The 18,451-nt window shown below is 41.0% G+C and overlaps 1 protein-coding gene across 1 annotated transcript; it reads left to right on the top strand.

The window, feature by feature from the left end:
- Positions 1-1,577: 1,577 nt before the first annotated feature.
- On the top strand, positions 1,578-17,971 carry LOC136712986 (cytochrome P450 3A27). The gene is made up of 13 exons (XM_066689866.1): positions 1,578-1,816; positions 2,510-2,603; positions 3,318-3,370; positions 3,658-3,757; positions 5,893-6,006; positions 6,177-6,256; positions 6,685-6,833; positions 8,290-8,417; positions 12,716-12,791; positions 14,740-14,900; positions 15,294-15,520; positions 16,386-16,548; positions 16,921-17,971. The coding sequence occupies exons 1-13, from the start codon at positions 1,593-1,595 to the stop codon at positions 17,002-17,004; spliced, it is 1,653 nt and encodes a 550-aa protein (XP_066545963.1). The 5' UTR covers positions 1,578-1,592; the 3' UTR covers positions 17,005-17,971.
- The last annotated feature ends 480 nt before the right edge of the window (positions 17,972-18,451 follow it).

The raw sequence follows: 18,451 nt of genomic DNA, 5'->3' as shown, positions 1-18,451 counted from the left end.
CTCTTTTTCTCATTAGCGCTCTTCGTTAATAAGAGTTTTGATTAAAATTAAGAAGCTGTGTGATTTAAATGTCTCTCTGATACAAAGTGAATAATGCGGAGGCAATCTCCAATCCAGAGGCTGTGAAGGGAGACCAGAGCAGACAGCTTTCTGAAGAAAGGCACAAAATGATCACATTTCTGTAGATAATTTACCACTAGTTTAACAGTCATAACTTTTTATAACAAAGAAATATCTGTAAAAATATTTTATTTTTATGTAATGAATATCTAAAACAATTAAATACACACACAATATATGTGATAGATTTAAAATCTACTTAAAATGAAATGTATAACAAAAATGAATGAATAAAGCTGTGTGGAGCTCTGCTAATGAAGAAGAGCAACGGCCCCAGTTTTACTCATATTGCAGATGTTTGGTGTCAAAGTAAATTGAACATCAATTCACAGTGAGTATCGACACATTTTAACTGCTTTTCTAATTCCAATAATTTGCTTTACATTTTTATGGTGACAAATCTTTGGCATTCCATACTGGTTTACATTGTATTTATTTATTTATATTACATATGTTCATTGTGTAAGATGGCCTATTTAGTGTTTTATTCATTTCGTAAGCTTTCCTGTGTGTTATGTGCTCTACAGCACACCTTGCTCTGTTGTTTTCATTCCATGTTGTTGCATGTCAGTCATTTTCACTGAAACTTGTTTTTCATTGCAGCGTAATGGTTTAATAATAGGTACGATAAACACCATTTTAATCACTTTAGTATCACATCACATATTTCGATAGTTTTTTTAATCACTTTACCACATTCAATTGTTTTTATTAAAGAAATGTTATGTATGATTTTGCACTCTGGCTTTAGATTATAAAATAAAGATTTTCAGTCTGGATTAGTGTTATTGTGACAGGTTTCTTCTGCCACCTTCTCAGATTCTCGGCACCTTCGTCAAGTTTTGCTTTACTTTCAGCAGTAGAAGATACATGTATGAAACTACAGCGAATAGATGAAGTGCCGAATGCTTGAATAGTGATTATTAGTTAGGAAACCACATGCAAAATTGGAACTGTGTATAAGTGCATTTGAAAAAAAATGTAGGTTAAGGAAAAGGAGAAGATTTTGGGGAAATAAATTGGATAGAAGTGGCATATCACCTTGTCAGCATGTTTAACTTGCCTGGCTGCCTGTTTTTCATTTGCTTGATTTTATGACTTTAAATAATGTTCTAGGTCACACAAAGAATCACACTTTATATAAAAGTCAAAAACTGATGTACCAACATGTAAGGAAATAATTTGTAATCAGTGCTGCTATAACTGTTGCATAACCATAATAAAACTGCAGGCATGACGAGGGAAGCTGTAGATCACAGCCGTGCAAACATCTTGGAGAGCCTTCATCCAGCTGCGGATGGATATATATAGGCTGATGAAACATCACAATATACCAAATCAACAGCTATTGATTGGTCGATATTATTAACAACAGCCATTTGTTTTTAAATAGAAAGCAACCCTTCACCTATCACACGTATTCATTAACAGGTTAAAACCAGTGTAATCAGTGCTGAACAAATGTACACGATATGTACATGAGGTTTTATCTGCTGATTAGAGAGTTGTCACGCAATGGCCATTACGTCACTCGCTATAAAAGCGCACAACAGTCACATGAGTTCAGCGCCTCCGCCAACACGGGCACTGCGACAGGCCGCACAGACGAATCGCAAGCCAGGATGACCGCCTTTCTGCCGCCTCTGTCCACGGAGACCTGGACTCTGATCGCGGTTGTGTTGACTCTGCTGGTGGCGTGAGTATACCGGGTCTCCTCGCCGACGCGGCGGTCTGTGTCCATCGCCTCCCCTGGCCGTGTGAAGCCCTGTGCGGCTGCGTGTGCGCGACAGGCCGGTACTACATCCCGTCACCAGCCTGGGAGCAGATCGGCAACACGATACACAAACAGAAGACGCAAGTGATGCTTGTCAGATTGCTGCTCAATCTGAAATTGTACTTTATAAATCAGTGTCTTGTATGGAGCAGTATAAGGGTCAAAATTAAATCGTTATTTCGTGCATTAATCCCTCTATGACAAGAAAGACTATGGACAGGTTCAGCTGCACATAAGGACTCGCACTCACACAAACAGCGGCTGATTTCCGAGGAAGACACCGAGAGAAGTGCCTCCTCCTCCGCCAAATTTTTAAATATTATAATAATTAAATATTTAAAAAAATACACATAGGTAATACACTCTGTGGAATCAAACCCACAACCTCAAGTTCATAGCAGCGTTTCTTAACCACTGATCCCTGTGGATCAACACTAACAACCTCACTCCAGTTAGAAGCAACTCCTCTAATCAACACCCTCTGTTTCCTACACATTCCTATACTCTTAGACTTTATTTTTAGGCACCATGTAATGAAAATGTATGAGAATATATCATATCATTCCAGTGTTGGAAATAGTTTGCAAGTTGTGTTACATTTGTTTGTTTTTATAGGTATGGCATCTGGCCTTATGGCTTCTTTAACAACCTTGGCATCCCTGGGCCTAGACCGCTGCCCTTTGTTGGATCATTTTTGGAATATAGGAAGGTGAGCTGCATACTTTGTGTTCTATATGAATCAGCATGAAAAAATGAATGAAATGAAAGAAAGAAAATAAATATTGCATTGTCAACGACATCTATTCATGCCCATATTTATTACACAAAGTAGATTCAGGTTAAGCTCTCCTCTCACATGGAGTGAAGAACTGAGGATGTGAGTTGGAGAAGCCTTTTAATATCTTCAGATAGACAATAGCTTGCAGTCTTATCTATCAGAGGTGACTACATCTTGTTCCAATATGGTTGTACAGAAAGATTTACCCCATGTATAATAATTCAAATACGCCTGAGTTTGTTACTGTTGTCATGGGGTTTGATGTGTTGATTGGTGCTAGTCGGCATTCATCAGGAAGCACAATACAATCAAATACAATATCTGCGCCCCACAGCACACAATCTTTATACTGTAGACAGTAGCTGATGGAGTAACCTAAAGACAATATTTGTATAAAATGGCAAGAAACTAATTTTTAAAGTCACCCCCAGAAAGAAGTCAATACAAACTGATGATTGCTTTACAGATAAAACGGTCATTTAATCACGACTATTGTCAGATACAAACTGGGTTATCATGCATCCATTAGCCATTGATGTTTAGTTCCAAAGTTGTGCACCAGTTGTCAGCTGTGATACACATCTCAGAACACTAAAACTGAAACAGTTTGTCGGTTACTTGAATAAGTTGCCTTTTATTCCATAGGGTTTGCATAACTTTGACACAGAGTGCTTTCGTAAATATGGAAACATTTGGGGGTAAGTTTTCTATGTTTGTGGGACATGAATAAAATCAAGCCCTTCTCTGATATGGAACATGTGTATTGTTAATGATTAGACCAGATTCCAGCCTTCCATCGCCCAGCTTGTGGAATAGGGGAATATGTAGTTTGGAAAAATAAACGCACACTATGAAACACTTGACAAGCATAATTAACACAATATGATATTTATCAAGTTGAACAAGCAATGGAACACCAAAATATGGATTCCAAGTTGTATAGGATGTTGTAAATACATTTTATGCTATGTTTTTCCTCCTGTAGGATTTTTGAGGGCAGGAAACCATTATTGTTTACCACAGACACTTCAATGATCAAAACCATTATGGTGAAGGAGTGCTATTCCCTTTTCACTAACCGGAGGGTATGTCCTGCCATTTTATCACACTTGGCAACTTATTACCGTTACCTTTTAATAAATTAACATTGATGGCTCTGTCTTACTGCACTGCAATGTGTTTAGGTGGTTTGCTTGTCTCTTTATTTTAACATGAAAGATTTAGATAACTTTTCTTTTTGACTATCATATTAGTAATTCAGTTCATTATTACAATTGCACATATTTGACCATTCATTAAGCATTATATAATGTCTACCAAAATACTTATACATGAAGGTATACAGTGCATCTGGATAGTATTCACAGCGCTTCACTTTTTCCACATTTTGTTATGTTACAGCCTTATTCCAAAATGGAATAAATTCATTATTTTCCTCAAAGTTCTAAAAACAATACCCCATAATGACAACGTGAAAGAAGTTTGTTTGAAATCTTTGCAAATTTATTATAAATAAAAAACAAAAAAAGCACATGTACATAAGTATTCACAGCCTTTGCTCAATACTTTGTTGAAGCACCTTTGGCACCAATTACAGCTTCAAGTCTTTTTGAGTATGATGCTACAAGCTTGGCACACCTATTTTTGGGCAGTTTCTCCCCTTCTTTGCAGGACCTCTCAAGCTCCATCAGGTTGGATGGGGAGCGTCGGTGCACAGCCATTTTCAAATCTCTCCAGAGATGTTCAAATCGGGTTCAAGTCTGGGCTCTGGCTGGGCCACTCAAGGACATTCACAGAGTTGTCCTGTAGCCACTCCTTTGTTTTCTTGGCTGTGTGCTTAGGGTCGTTGTCCTGTTGGAAGATTAACCTTCGCCCCAGTCTGCGGTCCAGAGCGCTCTGGAGCAGGTTTTCATCAAGGATGTCTCTGTACATTGCTGCAGTCATCTTTCCCTCGATCCTGACTAGTCTCCCAGTTCCTGCCACTGCAAAACATCCCCACAGCATGATGCTGCCACCACCATGCTTCACTGTAGGGATGGTATTGGCCAGGTGATGAGCAGTGCCTGGTTTCCTCCAGACATAAGTTCAATCTTTGTTTCATCAGAAAAGAGAATTTTGTTTCTCATGGTCGGAGAGTCCTTCAGGTGCCTTTTAGCAAACTCCAGGCAGGCTGTCATGTGCTTTTTACTGAGTAGTGACTTCCGTCTGTCCACTCATACAGGCCTGATTGGTGGAGTGCTGCAGAGATGGTTGTTTTTCTGGAAGGTTCTCCTCTCTCCACAGAGACACGCTGGAGCTCTGTCAGAGTGACCATCGGGTTCTTGGTCACCTCCCTGACTAAGGCCCTTCTCCCCCGATCGCTCAGTTTGGCCGGGCGGCCAGCTCTAGGAAGAGTCCTGGTGGTTCCAAACTTCTTCCATTTACGGATGATGGAGGCCACTGTGCTCATTGGGACCTTCAATGCTGCAGACATTTTTCTGTACCCTTCCCCAGATCTGTGCCTCGATACAATCCTGTCTCGGAGCTCTATAGACAATTCCTTGGACTTCATGGCTTGGTTTGTGCTCTGACATGCACTGTTAACGGTGGGACCTTATATAGACAGGTGTGTGCCTTTCCAAATCATGTCCAATCAACTGAATTTACCACAGGTGGACTCCAATCAAATTGTAGAAACATCTCAAGGATGATCAGTGGAAACAGGATGCACCTGAGCTCAACTTTGAGTGTCATGGCAAAGGCTGTGAATACTTATGTACGTGTGCTTTTTTGTTTTCTATTTTTAATAAATTTGCAAAGATTTCAAACAAACTTCTTTCACGTTGTCATTTTGGGGTATTGTTTGTAGAACTTTGAAGAAAATAATGAATTTAATCCATTTTGGAATAAGGCTGTAACATAACAAAATGTGGAAAAAGTGGAGCAATGTGAATACTTTCCGGACGCACTGTATATGCAGGCAATTAAAGTGAGGTTAAATTGATTAATCCCATGTACTGCTTTTAATGCAATGACAAATGACGGTACAAAGTGCAAAAAGATTCAAAAACATTTGTAATTTTGGAATAAAATGTATTATCATTAGGCTTCCAAAGCACTTCAATATGCTGAGTGACCACAGTGACCCACTAGGGCTTGACAGTAAACTGATGTACATTATCTTTCCTATATTACTCCCCTCTCAATCTCTGTGTCTTGGTATTACCATCCTTGTTTTCAGGATGTTAACCTGTTGGGCCCTCTGTATGATGCCGTGAGCCTAGTCAAGGATGAGAAATGGAAACGAATTCGAAGTGTACTCTCTCCCTCCTTCACTAGCGGACGACTAAAAGATGTGAGTGCTCTGGTCATTTTTTTTTTTTTTTTTAATATTAATGTTAAATAAGAAAATGTATTTATTAAAAAAGAAATACATAAATATCATCACATCATGCTAGTGTTACTGTTGCGGAATCAGACATGTTTTACAAATGTACGTTTAGACAAAATTTGCTTCTTTTTCAGATATTTCCAATCGTAAAACAATATGCTGATACTTTGGTAACAAATGTACAAGATAATGACCAGACTGTACAAATAAAAGAGTAAGTAATTAATTTTGCATTAAAGTACAGACTGATGAGGGAACACACAATTGTTGATTCGTCTTATTGCTTTCTGAATCACTTATGTTTTTCTTTATTTGAACAGATAACCAATTCCTAAAAGTACACAGAAGACACTGCTGTACAAGTGTCCTCTTTTAACCAGAAAAGCTGTACAGCTGCAAGGGGCTGTCTCCCTGATTAATCAACTTGTGGTGCTTGTATTTTTAAGTAAATAGATGGGAGTAGTCAGTCTGTACTTTGTGCTCTCAGACTTTTGGCTTGTAAATATACATGCATATATATATATATATATATAATATATATATAATATATATACACACACACACATACATGCACCCATTGTAACAACATTCAGCCAAAGTCCATGACTATACAAAATAATCCAAGTCCTTTTCTTTTGCTAGTTTCATTGGTCCATACAGTATGGATGTTGTTACCAGCACTTCCTTCAGTGTCAACATGGACTCTCTCAACAACCCCAATGACCCCTTTGTGATCAACATCAAGAAAATGTTCAATGTCAGCCTCTTTAGTCCTTTGCTATTGATCACCAGTAAGACTTTTTGCTTGTCTTTTATACATGTGAATTTATATACTTAATGTTTTGCTGGTGGGTGTGTGTTTGTGTGCTGCATTTGTTCGGAAAAGACAAGATTTAGTTAAAAAGCACAGATGCAGTGTTGTAATCAAGTCTCTAAAACTGTGACTCAAGTCAAGTCATTTAGGAGTAAAGACTCAAGCCAAGTCGAATCAGTGACGTGCCAAGCTTGAGTTGAGTTGAATCACTGAATTTTGAGAGTCTAGTCACCTCTCTGGCTCGAGTCACTTCGAGTCATTAGTTCTGACTGTTTTGGGTCAAACAGCAATATATATGTTTAAATACATGTGCTCAATTGGATTGGATTTACAATAATGAATAATACAAAAACTAAACATTTTCTCACGTGACATTACCCTACAATTGTTTCAGATACCACATGAAAGGAAATTTGGGGAGATTTAATTTCATACGGAGACGAAAAGAACTGAGGCCAAGTGAAAAATTTAAAACAGGGTTGTAATGTACATGTAATTAACATAGAATGCATGTTTTCATTTTACCCTCAATCTTCTACCCCATTATTAACTTTTTTTTTTCTGTACAAGACTGTCAGTACGTGTGCGTGTTACTGTGGGTGTGTAGCAGTACATGTGTGTGTCTTATTATTATTATTATACTGTGATATCTTCTTCTTATGATTATTATTGTTTATTTATTACCAGATGTCCAGGAAGACTTACAAAATATAAGAGCATTACAAAAGTACAATAATACACAGTGCAGATCAAAACATAATACAATCATGTGTGTTACTGTGCATATCAGTGTGTGTTTGCTACACTAACCTGAAAAGCACACACACACAAAACAAAAAAACAAGCTAACATCAACAGTAATTTTCTGACATTTCAGGTTCGTGATTTGTGATGGAGTCTTTAGTGTTTTGACTCGGGTCGAGTCACGTATTTTGAGCACTGACTCGATTAGAGTCTTTTCTTGTGGGGACTCGTGTCGAATCTTTTGATATCAATGACAAGTAGGGTCGAGTCATCAAAAAATGCTACTCAAGTCCATTCAGTGACTCGAGTAATTGCAACTCTGCAGATTAGTTTAATTAATGAGCGCATGGCACTGTGGTTCCCAGAGTGGATCAGCCCAGCAGATCACTGTGGAATTGTTAAATTTATTTAATGTACAGGATGCAAACATGAGGTGTCATACGATGTCTTGACAATATAGTCATTATGTTCAAATATAAATCCATTATCCAATGTTCTTTCATGCTGTGTTAAAGGGTCACAGCTCACCCCAAACAAACTGCACTCTGACATGTTATTCTGAGGGCTTCGCTGTTAACCGTACTGAACACTATCTTTTGTAATTTTAATTTTTTTTTTTTTTAAATGGTTATAATATAGTAGATACTTATACAACCCTTTAAGTAAGAGCCTGTATTTCTCATTTGTAGCTCTGTTTCCATTCACTGTTCCACTGATGGAGAAGATGAACTTCAGCTTTTTCCCCAAGGCAATCTTTAACTTCTTCTATGAGTCCCTTCGGAAGATAAAGGTAGACCGACAGAAGAACAATCAAAAGGTAAGTTCAGAAAAACACACTATTTAAGTGTATAATTTAAAATGGATGTCACTTAATTCCTAAATGTTAGGTGATAAATATCCTCTGCTGGACAAAGATCATACCACAAGTATGGATCACATTATGTCACCAGCTGTCTGTTATCACAATACGGGTGTGTGTGTGTGTGTAAGTATACATGACATGTATACTGTAATGGGTTGGGGAGCCCATCCCAAGAAAGGGCTGTATGTAGGTGGGGTCTGGTATTGAAACACACAGTAGGCAGGCAGAGGGTACAAAACAGGCTTGCCGTTGTTTTATTGCTTCCCTTAATGGAAGGCACAGTGTCAAAAAGGCAAAACAAAACCTAGCTCTATCCGAGCACTAACTACAAAACAAACCCTAACAATAATAACAGTAAATGCCCGGGTCGGCAGAGCCGAACACCGGGCAGACAGAAGTACGACGGGGGCAAGGCAGGGTCCTAATCAAAGTCCGTAATCAAAGTTCGTTACTGGTGGGAGGTTGTCAGACAGTCCGGGGTTTAAGAGGGAGAATGGTCCAGGTCCAGAAAAAGGGTCGTAAGCCAGTGAATCCGTCAACTGTGAACTACTTCTTCTTCCTTCTTCCTTCTTCCTTCTTTCGTCTTCGTCTTCATCTTCGTCTTCGTCTTCGTCTTCTCCTCACCCTACTATACCCCCCCCCCCCCCCCCCCCCTTTTATAGGGGAAGTGGTGGGCGGGGCTATGGCCATCAGGAGCCCTGCTGGCTTCTGGGGTTTGGAGTCTTGGAGGAGAGGTTTTGTAGTCTCCTCCACTGAAAGACCCACCCTGACTCCAGCCTTGCCTCTCACACTGCCACATAGCCTCCCCCTCAAGACTGAAGCCAGGGGCACACACGATGACGGCCATACCATGGCCAAGCCCCCCTCCAAAAGACACAAGGGTCATCCTCGCGGTGGATGTGCCATTCCCCCATGTCCTGTCCTTCTCCGTATCGCACCCATCTGGTCCTCGGGGTGGACTGCCATGAAGGTGGCTCCCCTGTTGCTCCCTGATCCCTCCAGGAACCAGGCTTGTCTGGCGGAGACCTCTCTGCTGCCACGGCATCACTTGGCTCCCCTCCAGTCTCTGCTCTAGCCTGGAGACACAGCGGGTCCTGGGCACGCTGAGGTGTCTCCATCTCCTTTGCTGCAGCCAGGAACTCAGGTCGAGGACAGGAACTCTGGTTGTCCAGGAGACCTGATGGAGGAAGCACAAGAGTCTCACCCTCTGGTTGCTGCGACTCCTCTGTCTTCCGGGATCCCGACTGAGTTAACTGCAGCATCTGCGGGTGCTGTTCCTTTTGCGGCTGCTCCGGCTGCTCTCCAGATTCAGGGACTGGTATAATCTTCCCCTCTGATTCAGTGCATGGGAAAACAGGTGATGCCTTCACCTGGATTGTAGGCACCTCCTGTTCTGGTGTGGCCTCTGAGGAGACAGACGGCGACTCCCTCCTGAAGTCATCTTCTCCTGGTAGCTCCTCAGTGCTCAGGGGCAGACTCTCTTCTGCCAGACACGGTGGCGGATACTCATCCTTGGAGTGGGACGAGGAAGGCAGCACCTCTTCCTCATCTTCAGAATACTCGGGCTCTTCCCTCCGGGGTGCTGGACACTCGGGTTCCTCCCTCTCCGACACCGGAGACTCGGGCTCCTCCCTCCGGGGTGCTGGACACTCGGGCTCCTCCCTCTCGGACACGGGAGACTCGAGGCCCTCCCTCTGGGGCTCTGGACACTCGGGCTCCTCCCTCTTGGACACTGTATACTCGGGTTTCGCCCTCTGTGGCTCCGGCGGCAGGAACACCTCGGCCCTCTGTGGCTCCAGCAGCAGACACGGCCAGAGGCTCTCTTGCTCTAGCCACAACAGGTCCTCTTCTTCCTCTCTCCCTGGCCGGTCTTTCTCGTGTACCGGCTATGGTGGAAGAAGCAGTTCCTCAACTTCTCCTGGTGTCTTTTGCCAAGGCACCAGTTCCTCCCATTGCAGCTCTGTGAGGGAGGGAAACTCCACCTCATCTTCAGGCTCAGGGAAGGCATTTAACTCCACCCCTCTCTCTCTGGGGTGGAGAGGGAGAGAAGCTCGACCTCCTCCTCAATGCAGGACGTCAGCGACGTCTCCTGCTCGGTCTCCAGCTCTGGGACAGACAGAGGCTTCTCCTCTTCCTCCTCAGGCTCCAGACAGCATTCTACTGGTAATGCTCTTCCCCCTTCCCAGTATTCCTCTCCGTCAGGGGAAACATGCCCAGGTTGTCCAACCTGGAAACACCACTCTTCCCCTGCAAGGCACACTGGACAGACATTGCAATCAGTGGTTGGGGAAGACTGCAGTTGAAGAGGCACTTCCTCTTCTCCTTCAGGCTGGAAGCGGGGCACCAGCGAGAGCTTTGCCTCCTCTGGCTGCATGGCCTTGTCCTCCTGCTGTTGCTGGCTCCGTTTCTCCATGAAATTCAGGAACAGACAGGTACAGAAACTCCAACAGGAAGGTGCAAGTGGTTAGGTGCAGGTATTTGAAGCCTTCCATCTTCAGCCACAGTGGAGAGCTGGGATTAAACATCCAGTCAGCACCGATCTCCACTTTGTTTTCCACCGCCGCCATTGTGTACCTGCCTTTGTTGTTTGGCTTTGGATTTCCCCCCCCAAACAACCTTGCGTGTGTCTTGATCCAGACCACACAGCCTATGCCTGCATTCTCCACCAATTGTAACGGGTTGGGGGGCCCGTCACAAGAAAGGGCTGTATGTAGGCGGGGTCTGGTCTTGAAACACACAGTAGGGAGGCAGGCAGAGGGTACAAAACAGGCTTGCAGTTGTTTTATTGCTTCCCTTAATGGAAGGCACAGTGTCAAAAAGGCAAAACAAAACCTAGCTCTATCCGAGCACTAACTACAAAACAAACACTAACAATAATAACAGTAAATGCCCGGGTCGGCAGAGCCGAACACCGGGCAGACAGAAGTACGACAGGGACAAGGCAGTGTCCTAATCAAAGTCCGTAATAAAAGTTCGTTACTGGTGGGAGGTTGTCAGACAGTCCGGGGTTTAAGAGGGAGAATGGTCCAGATCCAGAAAAAGGGTCGTAAGCCAGTGAATCCGTCAACTGTGAACTTCTCCCTTCTTTCTCTTGCTCTTCCTCTCTCCTCTCTCCTCTCTCCGTCGTCTTCTCACCCTACTGTGCACCTTGCTACCCCCCAGCCAAGCATGCACACACTGGGTCGCTTCCTGGTGGGCGGGGCTATGGCCATCAGGAGCCCTGCTGGCTTCTGGGGTTTGGAGTCCTGGAGGAGAGGTTTTGTAGTCTCCTCCACTGAAAGACCCGCCCTGACTTCAGCCTTGCCTCTCACACTGCCACAATACGGTATGTGTATCTCCTGTACGTATACAAGTACACACATCTGTTGAAAAACATTATTTGGTGCTCTACGTATGGATATTGTTTTTATTTCGTAGAGAGATGGTGGGGTTATAGTTTTTGGGTCTGTGTGCCGTTGCATCCACCGTATCTGCAATGTCATCTATTCAATGTTAATAAATCATACATTATAATCATGTTTGGAAGATTACATTATATGTGAGGCAAAATACTTACATTTCATTGGTATTGTTGCCATAGCAAGTGCAATCTTCAAATTTTCCCAAATGTTTGATAAAACTAACAAACTCTTTTCTGCTTTTACAGCATTGTCTTTGTATTGCTTATTACAGATTTTCTCCTCTCTTGTTATGCCTCCTAAACATGTTATCCTCTGTGCAGAGACTTTGAGTCAATTAAACCTGTAAACATACAAATGGCAGCCATTTAAAAATTGTGCATCTGCTTTGTTTTACTTGTATTACACTGACCCAACACAGTGTAGCTATTTATTAACTGATGAGCTGATTCATTACATAACATGTAGCACATAAACATGAGATTGTGTGTCTGTCATGCACACAAACCACACTCCTTGACCACACCAGTAGCACAGTAACAACAAGCAGAAGAAAACACACAATGCCAGACACCTTGTCAACCAGAAGGGACAGTGAGTGCATTGTCAACATCACCGTAAGAATGCCTCAATAACCAAAAGCGTCCTCAAACCTGATAGTAACTGTTCAATTCATTATTATTTTTTATTATTTTTATTTCTTGACAGACGCCCAGGGCGCCTTACAACATAAGTGCAAATGCATGAACTGGTTAATCTGACTCTTTCGTTTTTAGTTTTCATTGTGTAGGCCCCTCTAGTACTGTGTGATAAGGATGAAGTTACTGATCGATGTCTCTGTTTGCTTTTCCTCAGAGTCGAGTGGATTTTCTGCAGCTAATGATTGATTCTCAAATAACTGACAAAAAAGCAGAGGAGGAATCCACTAAAGGTATTCACAATGCAGGATACACTCTTACCTGAATGTGAAACTTAAAAGGGCTTATTTTGTACTGTCTGCATGATTGGTGGTGTTACAGCTTGGCATGCTGTCTAGGCTCTTTTGTTATTCATGATCTGACTTCTGTGTACAAATCTGGCCCACCAGCAATATTATTTGGCCCCCCAAATTTCAATAATATTAATAATACGCAATGAAAGCACTTTTGCTGATTGTACACGTCCTATTAAGTGTCTATAAAGATTGCGACCCCCCCCACCCTTTGCCTCACAATGGTTTGATCCACTGCCTCCCCAAACATTAGTTAGCAAGCTAGCTAGCACCTGTTCCATTTGTGGCGTCGTCAATGTGATAAGGTTAGCGATAAACTGAACTATTGTGGGAAGCCAGCCAATATAAAACAAAAACATAAACTATATTCAAATTACAAAAGGTTGCAGCTTATGTTGTGAAAATGGTGAACTCATACAGCTGTCAACCCTTGTCACTGCAATCCGTTTCACATTTGCTAGCTGACTAGCTAGCTACCTGGTAGATCGAAGCCCATTATAGAATGATAGAAGATAATAGATGATAGAAGCCCATCTCCTACTCTAAATAACCTGCAGACTGTGTGTGCGTGTGTGCATGTCTGCGTGTGTACGTGTGTGCGCGTGTGTGGCCAGGGTAGAAAAATGGCAGAAAAAATTAAAAAGACAGACATCAGAGCATTTTTCAGTACACCAAAACGCAAAGTAAGAACCCTAGTAGCTTAATATCTCAAAGACTACTTGATAACATGTTCATAAGAAAGAAGTGAAATGCTAATAGAAATGTACATATTACAACGTAGGCTCTGTATTCATGTAATTGTCCCCTCCAAAGTTGATATCAGATTTTCGCCCCTGCTAATATTATATGCTAATTATAAGAACATAAGAAAGTTTACAAAGGAGAGGAGGCCATTTGACCCATTGTGCTCATTTGGTGTCCATTAATAACTAAGAGATCCAAGGATCCTATCCAGTCTGTTTTTGAATGTTCCCAAACTTTCAGCTTCTACCACATCGCTGGGGAGTTTGTTCAGATTGTGACGCCTCTCTGTGTGAAGAAGTGTCTCCTGTTTTCTGTCTTGAATGCCCTGAAGCCCAATTTCCATTTGTGTCCCCGGGTGCGTGTGTCCCTGCTGATCTGGAAAAGCTCCTCTGGTTTGATGTGGTCGATGCCTTTCATGATTTTGAAGACTTGGATCAAGTCCCCATGTAGTCTCCTCTGTTCCAGGGTGAAAAGGTTCAGGTCCTCAGTCTCTCAGTAGGACATTCCCTTCAGACCTGGAATAAGTCTGGTTGCTCTCCTCTGAACTGCCTCTAGAGCAGCGATATCTTTCTTGAAGTGTGGAGCCCAGAACTGTCCACAGTATCCAGATGAGCTCTAACTAGCGCATTGTACAGTCTGAACATTACTGCCCTTGTTCTCAATTCTACACTTTTGACAATATACCCTAACATCCTGTTTTATTGCTTCCCCACATTGTTTGGATGGAGAAAGTGAGGAGTCCACATAGACTCCAAGGTCTTTCTCATGCGTTACTTCATCTAGATCTGTACCTCCCATAGTGTAATTATAGTGGACATTTTTGTTACCTGCATGTAATACCTTGCACTTGTCCACATTGAATTTCATCTGCCAGGTGTTGGCCCACAACTGAATATTATCTAAGTCCCTTTGAATAGCCTGTGCTGCCGAGATTGTATCTGCTGAGCCGCCTATTTTAGTATTTAGTATGGATAGTCAACTAGATACACAACTATGAATGTCTCACTGTAAAATGTTGTGTTTACAGAAATATCTTACTGCAACTCTAAAAGCTAAAACATTTCCTAAGTAGTCTTCTCTAAACCTGAATAATAGGACACTGGTACACTAAATACATTTTAATTTTTTTGGTTGTATTTTACAGGTCTGACAGACCATGAGATCCTCTCTCAATCCATGATTTTCCTTATAGCTGGGTATGAGACGACCAGCACCTCCCTTTCCTTCCTTGCATATAATCTGGCAACCAACCCAGACTGTATGAAGAAACTGCAGGAGGAGATTGATGAAACCTTTCCAGACAAGGTGGAATAACATGTATAGTTTAGCAGCTTCTACCCATCATATGAGACTAGTTATAAGAACATATTCCATTACTGACACCATGAACCACAATAACAGTTATCAGAACATGAGAACACAATACAGGGTAGATCACCAGTGCATAAGAACACAAGAAAGGCTACAAACCAGAGAAGGCCATCAATCCATCATGTTTGTTTGATTACTCGTATCATTGGTCGAATGGTTCCCTCCTTATGTTCCCAATGTCTACTGGTGGATCTGTAGGAAACCACAAAGCGAATCGCAGTCCCTCATTTTGTTATCGCAAAATAATGTGCACGTACTTGTAAAAACATGAAGAAAAGCATCACCTTACTTCATAATATACAAATTATATGTTGTTGCTTTTTCCAGGCCTGTGTAACGTATGAGGCATTGATGCAGATGGAGTACCTAGACATGGTCATTAGCGAGTCTCTCCGTATCTACCCCCCCGCCCCGCGCCTAGAGCGAGCCTGCAAGAAGACTGTGGAAATCAATGGGGTGACAATCCCCAAGGGACTCGTTGTCATAATCCCCGTCTACACTCTGCATCGCGACCCACAGCACTGGGCAGACCCTGACCTTTTCAAGCCTGAGAGGTGGAGTTTATACCCTAGATACTTTCCCAGTTTTAGTGAGAGTGTGACAGGGTGAACTGTCTAGTTTGTTTTTGTTTTCTACAATTAACCTTTTGTCTCCAAATATTTCCCTAACTTCCCTTCTTGTTTGACAATGTGTGAATGTGATACGAATGAGGCATGTATGAGGACTTACCTTTCCTTCCCATAAATCACTGCAGTGTTTCCCCCATATTTGGAGATTATATTATATTGGTGGACAGGGGTTGAGTAAACTTATGAGGTGAAAGATGGCCATCTGGGCTTACCTAGAATGCCACATTAGCATTCAGAGGTCAGAGGTCAAATGAGTGATCGATAAATCTGTTTTTATGTTTTGGTTTGTGTGTTATTCAAAGACGTAATGGATATTGTCATTGTTATATTACATTGCAGTAAGATCAGAAGCCTGATGTACTAACCTTAACTGCAGGTGCAGAGATTTATGGGTAAATGGGGTATAAAAGGAGCTGGGTCTCCTCAAATATGAAACTGTGAGAGATAAAGAAATGCCAATCATTTGGTTCTTGGGATCCTGTTTCCTTCATTTTTTTTTTCTTTTCTTGTGTTTGTTTCAAATAAACTGTTTGATTATTGCCACAAAATCAAGTTGATCAGGACATCCTTGTTTTGCCACACCCTGCTCACAAAGGGACTGCTACAGAGAGCTTTTAATATTGTAATGACCCTGATTCTCATGGTATTAAAATCATAATAAAGATTTAGTAACCAGAAAACTAATTATTATTATTTGACTACAGAAGCCAAGTGAAATGCAGTTTAAATGTTATGATCAATCCTTTTCTATACCTTTATTTCTTTTTACATTTCTTTTCCATTTCTAAAGGTTTAGCAAAGCTAACAAGGAAAGTATGGATCCCTATGCATACATGCCGTTTGGAGTTGGACCTCGCAATTGTGTTGGCATGAGGTTTGCCCTTATGATCATTAAAGTGGCAATTGTGCGGCTGCTTCAGAACTACAGCTTGGAGACCTGCAAGGAGACTCAGGTGGGTCAGCAAAATGTCAGTCAGTCTCTAACTCGAGATCTGACCTGTTGTCAGTTTCCCAACTTTAAGTCATGGAGCCACTGAGTTAATGCGCAGCTGCAGGGAGTTTTAAACTCACTTGACCCAATATTATTTTAATATGTATGTTTTAATAGAATAAGAATGAATCCTGTAATTGAAGTTAATTTATTTCACACATTTATTTGGTTTATGTATTGAGACATTTGGAATGATATTGATTTGTTAATTTATAATATCATGGCTTTGATTTCCTACACTGCAGAGGAGCATACATTTTATCTGAACCTTTTATATTTTTGAACAGCTGGTTAAACATGTCCTCTGATGGTCTGCTTGTGTTTGTTTTTCCAGATCCCTCTTGAACTAAACATGATGTTTCAGCCAAAACCCATCACACTGAGACTCACCTCAAGAATTTGCACAAAAAGCCCCTAATAAGTGGAAGACTGAATTTGTATTGTTAAGAACATTACAGCTTGGTTGAATGTGTATCTTCTGACCAAGTTTTTCTAATGAAATCAGCCAGTTGAGGAAACATTGATCAATGTTGATGTTCTGTATGGTTTTCTTCAGGAGATTTGAATTTGATTGATTTTATTAGGTCTTTCAATCGGTAATATAATTCACAGAAGTGTAATTGAACTTTCTGTTGTCACTGTACTAGTGCAAATATATAGATGCTTATATTTGGTCCTTCATAATTTTCATTCCATATTAACTTTAGATTCTGTGTATAAATTCTTAATGCAAGATATTTTAATTACTTTCCTAAAATGTTTTTTAAATCTGTGAACTGAATTAATTGTGACCTTTTTTTCCCACCCAAATTTCCTCATCTTAAAAATGTTTAGTAAATATGAAACATGTTGCCTATTATAGGAGGTGAAACTCATAAGCAACTGTATTTCCAGTTATTTTAATCCGTATCTGGCAATGCTCTTATTGGTCGTGAGGCATTGTTTTGTGTTTCTGTATCTGATATTTGAACTTTCTTTTCTAAAAGCAACCTCTGAAACAATGACTATGCAATTTTATGTAATGACATACAAAGGTTATAATGACTCAGCCTTAATCAGCAAAAACAAGCTGATAGGGAATAAAGTGATACTGTAAATTGTGACCAATAATTAATGTCCAGATAAGAGCTTTTCCAGGATTGCAATTGTAACATAGGAACCTTTTGAAGGTTTAAATATTTATGGCAAAAATCATGTCTGAGGTTTCTACCCCATTACTATTATTATATTGTATGAAGGACTTTGATCTCTGAAATAGAATTTTTGAAACTGTTTTAAGGTACTTCAATTGCACTGGACATTCATTGACAGTCTTTCAGAAATCTATAAAAATAACAGTTTTGTCATTTGCGTGTTTTGAATTAAATTACACTCCTTAAATTATATTATAGTTGTATGCATCTTTGTGTGTTGTTACAGTGTATAAGTAAGATATATAGCATTCTTTCAGAATGAGTCTATCAAATAAGCAGCTTTTAAAAATAAAAAATTAAAAACATTCCACATAATGGCGTACACCAGAGTGTTTCATGATCTTACTCCTTGATAGTAATTTTGTAGACAACATACAATTTTGTTTTGTCTGTGGGAAAAACGTGCTAGTAAAATTAATTGGTCTAGTGGAATTTATAAATCAATTTCAGGAGTAAACAACTCCAATGTCATCACACTCGCTTCCGGTCAAAGAGTATAAATACCCTGTCATCAACAAACACCCCAAGGGTTTCATTCTAGTGCATCATTCAAGTGCTTTACCACACACCTGTCAGCCCATTGCTGTGCTCTCCTGCCTTTCCTCTGGACGATTGCTTACTTCAATGCATTCTTCACCATGGATTCTGTCGCCTTTCTCCACCTGGAACCTG

This window comes from Amia ocellicauda, chromosome 17 (assembly GCF_036373705.1).
Source record: "Amia ocellicauda isolate fAmiCal2 chromosome 17, fAmiCal2.hap1, whole genome shotgun sequence".
NCBI classification, from domain to species: Eukaryota; Metazoa; Chordata; class Actinopteri; order Amiiformes; family Amiidae; genus Amia; species Amia ocellicauda.
Note: the sequence above shows the minus strand (reverse complement) of the source record. Positions and strands in the feature narration are given on the sequence as shown.

Coding starts and splice junctions, on each gene's coding strand:
- LOC136712986 (XM_066689866.1), top strand. CDS start 1,593: ATGTACATGAGGTTTTATCTGCTGATTAGAGAGTTGTCACGCAATGGC. Junction 3,371..3,657: donor AAATATGGAAACATTTGGGG/GTAAGTTTTCTA, acceptor TTCCTCCTGTAG/GATTTTTGAGGGCAGGAAAC. Junction 15,521..16,385: donor GACCTTTTCAAGCCTGAGAG/GTGGAGTTTATA, acceptor CCATTTCTAAAG/GTTTAGCAAAGCTAACAAGG.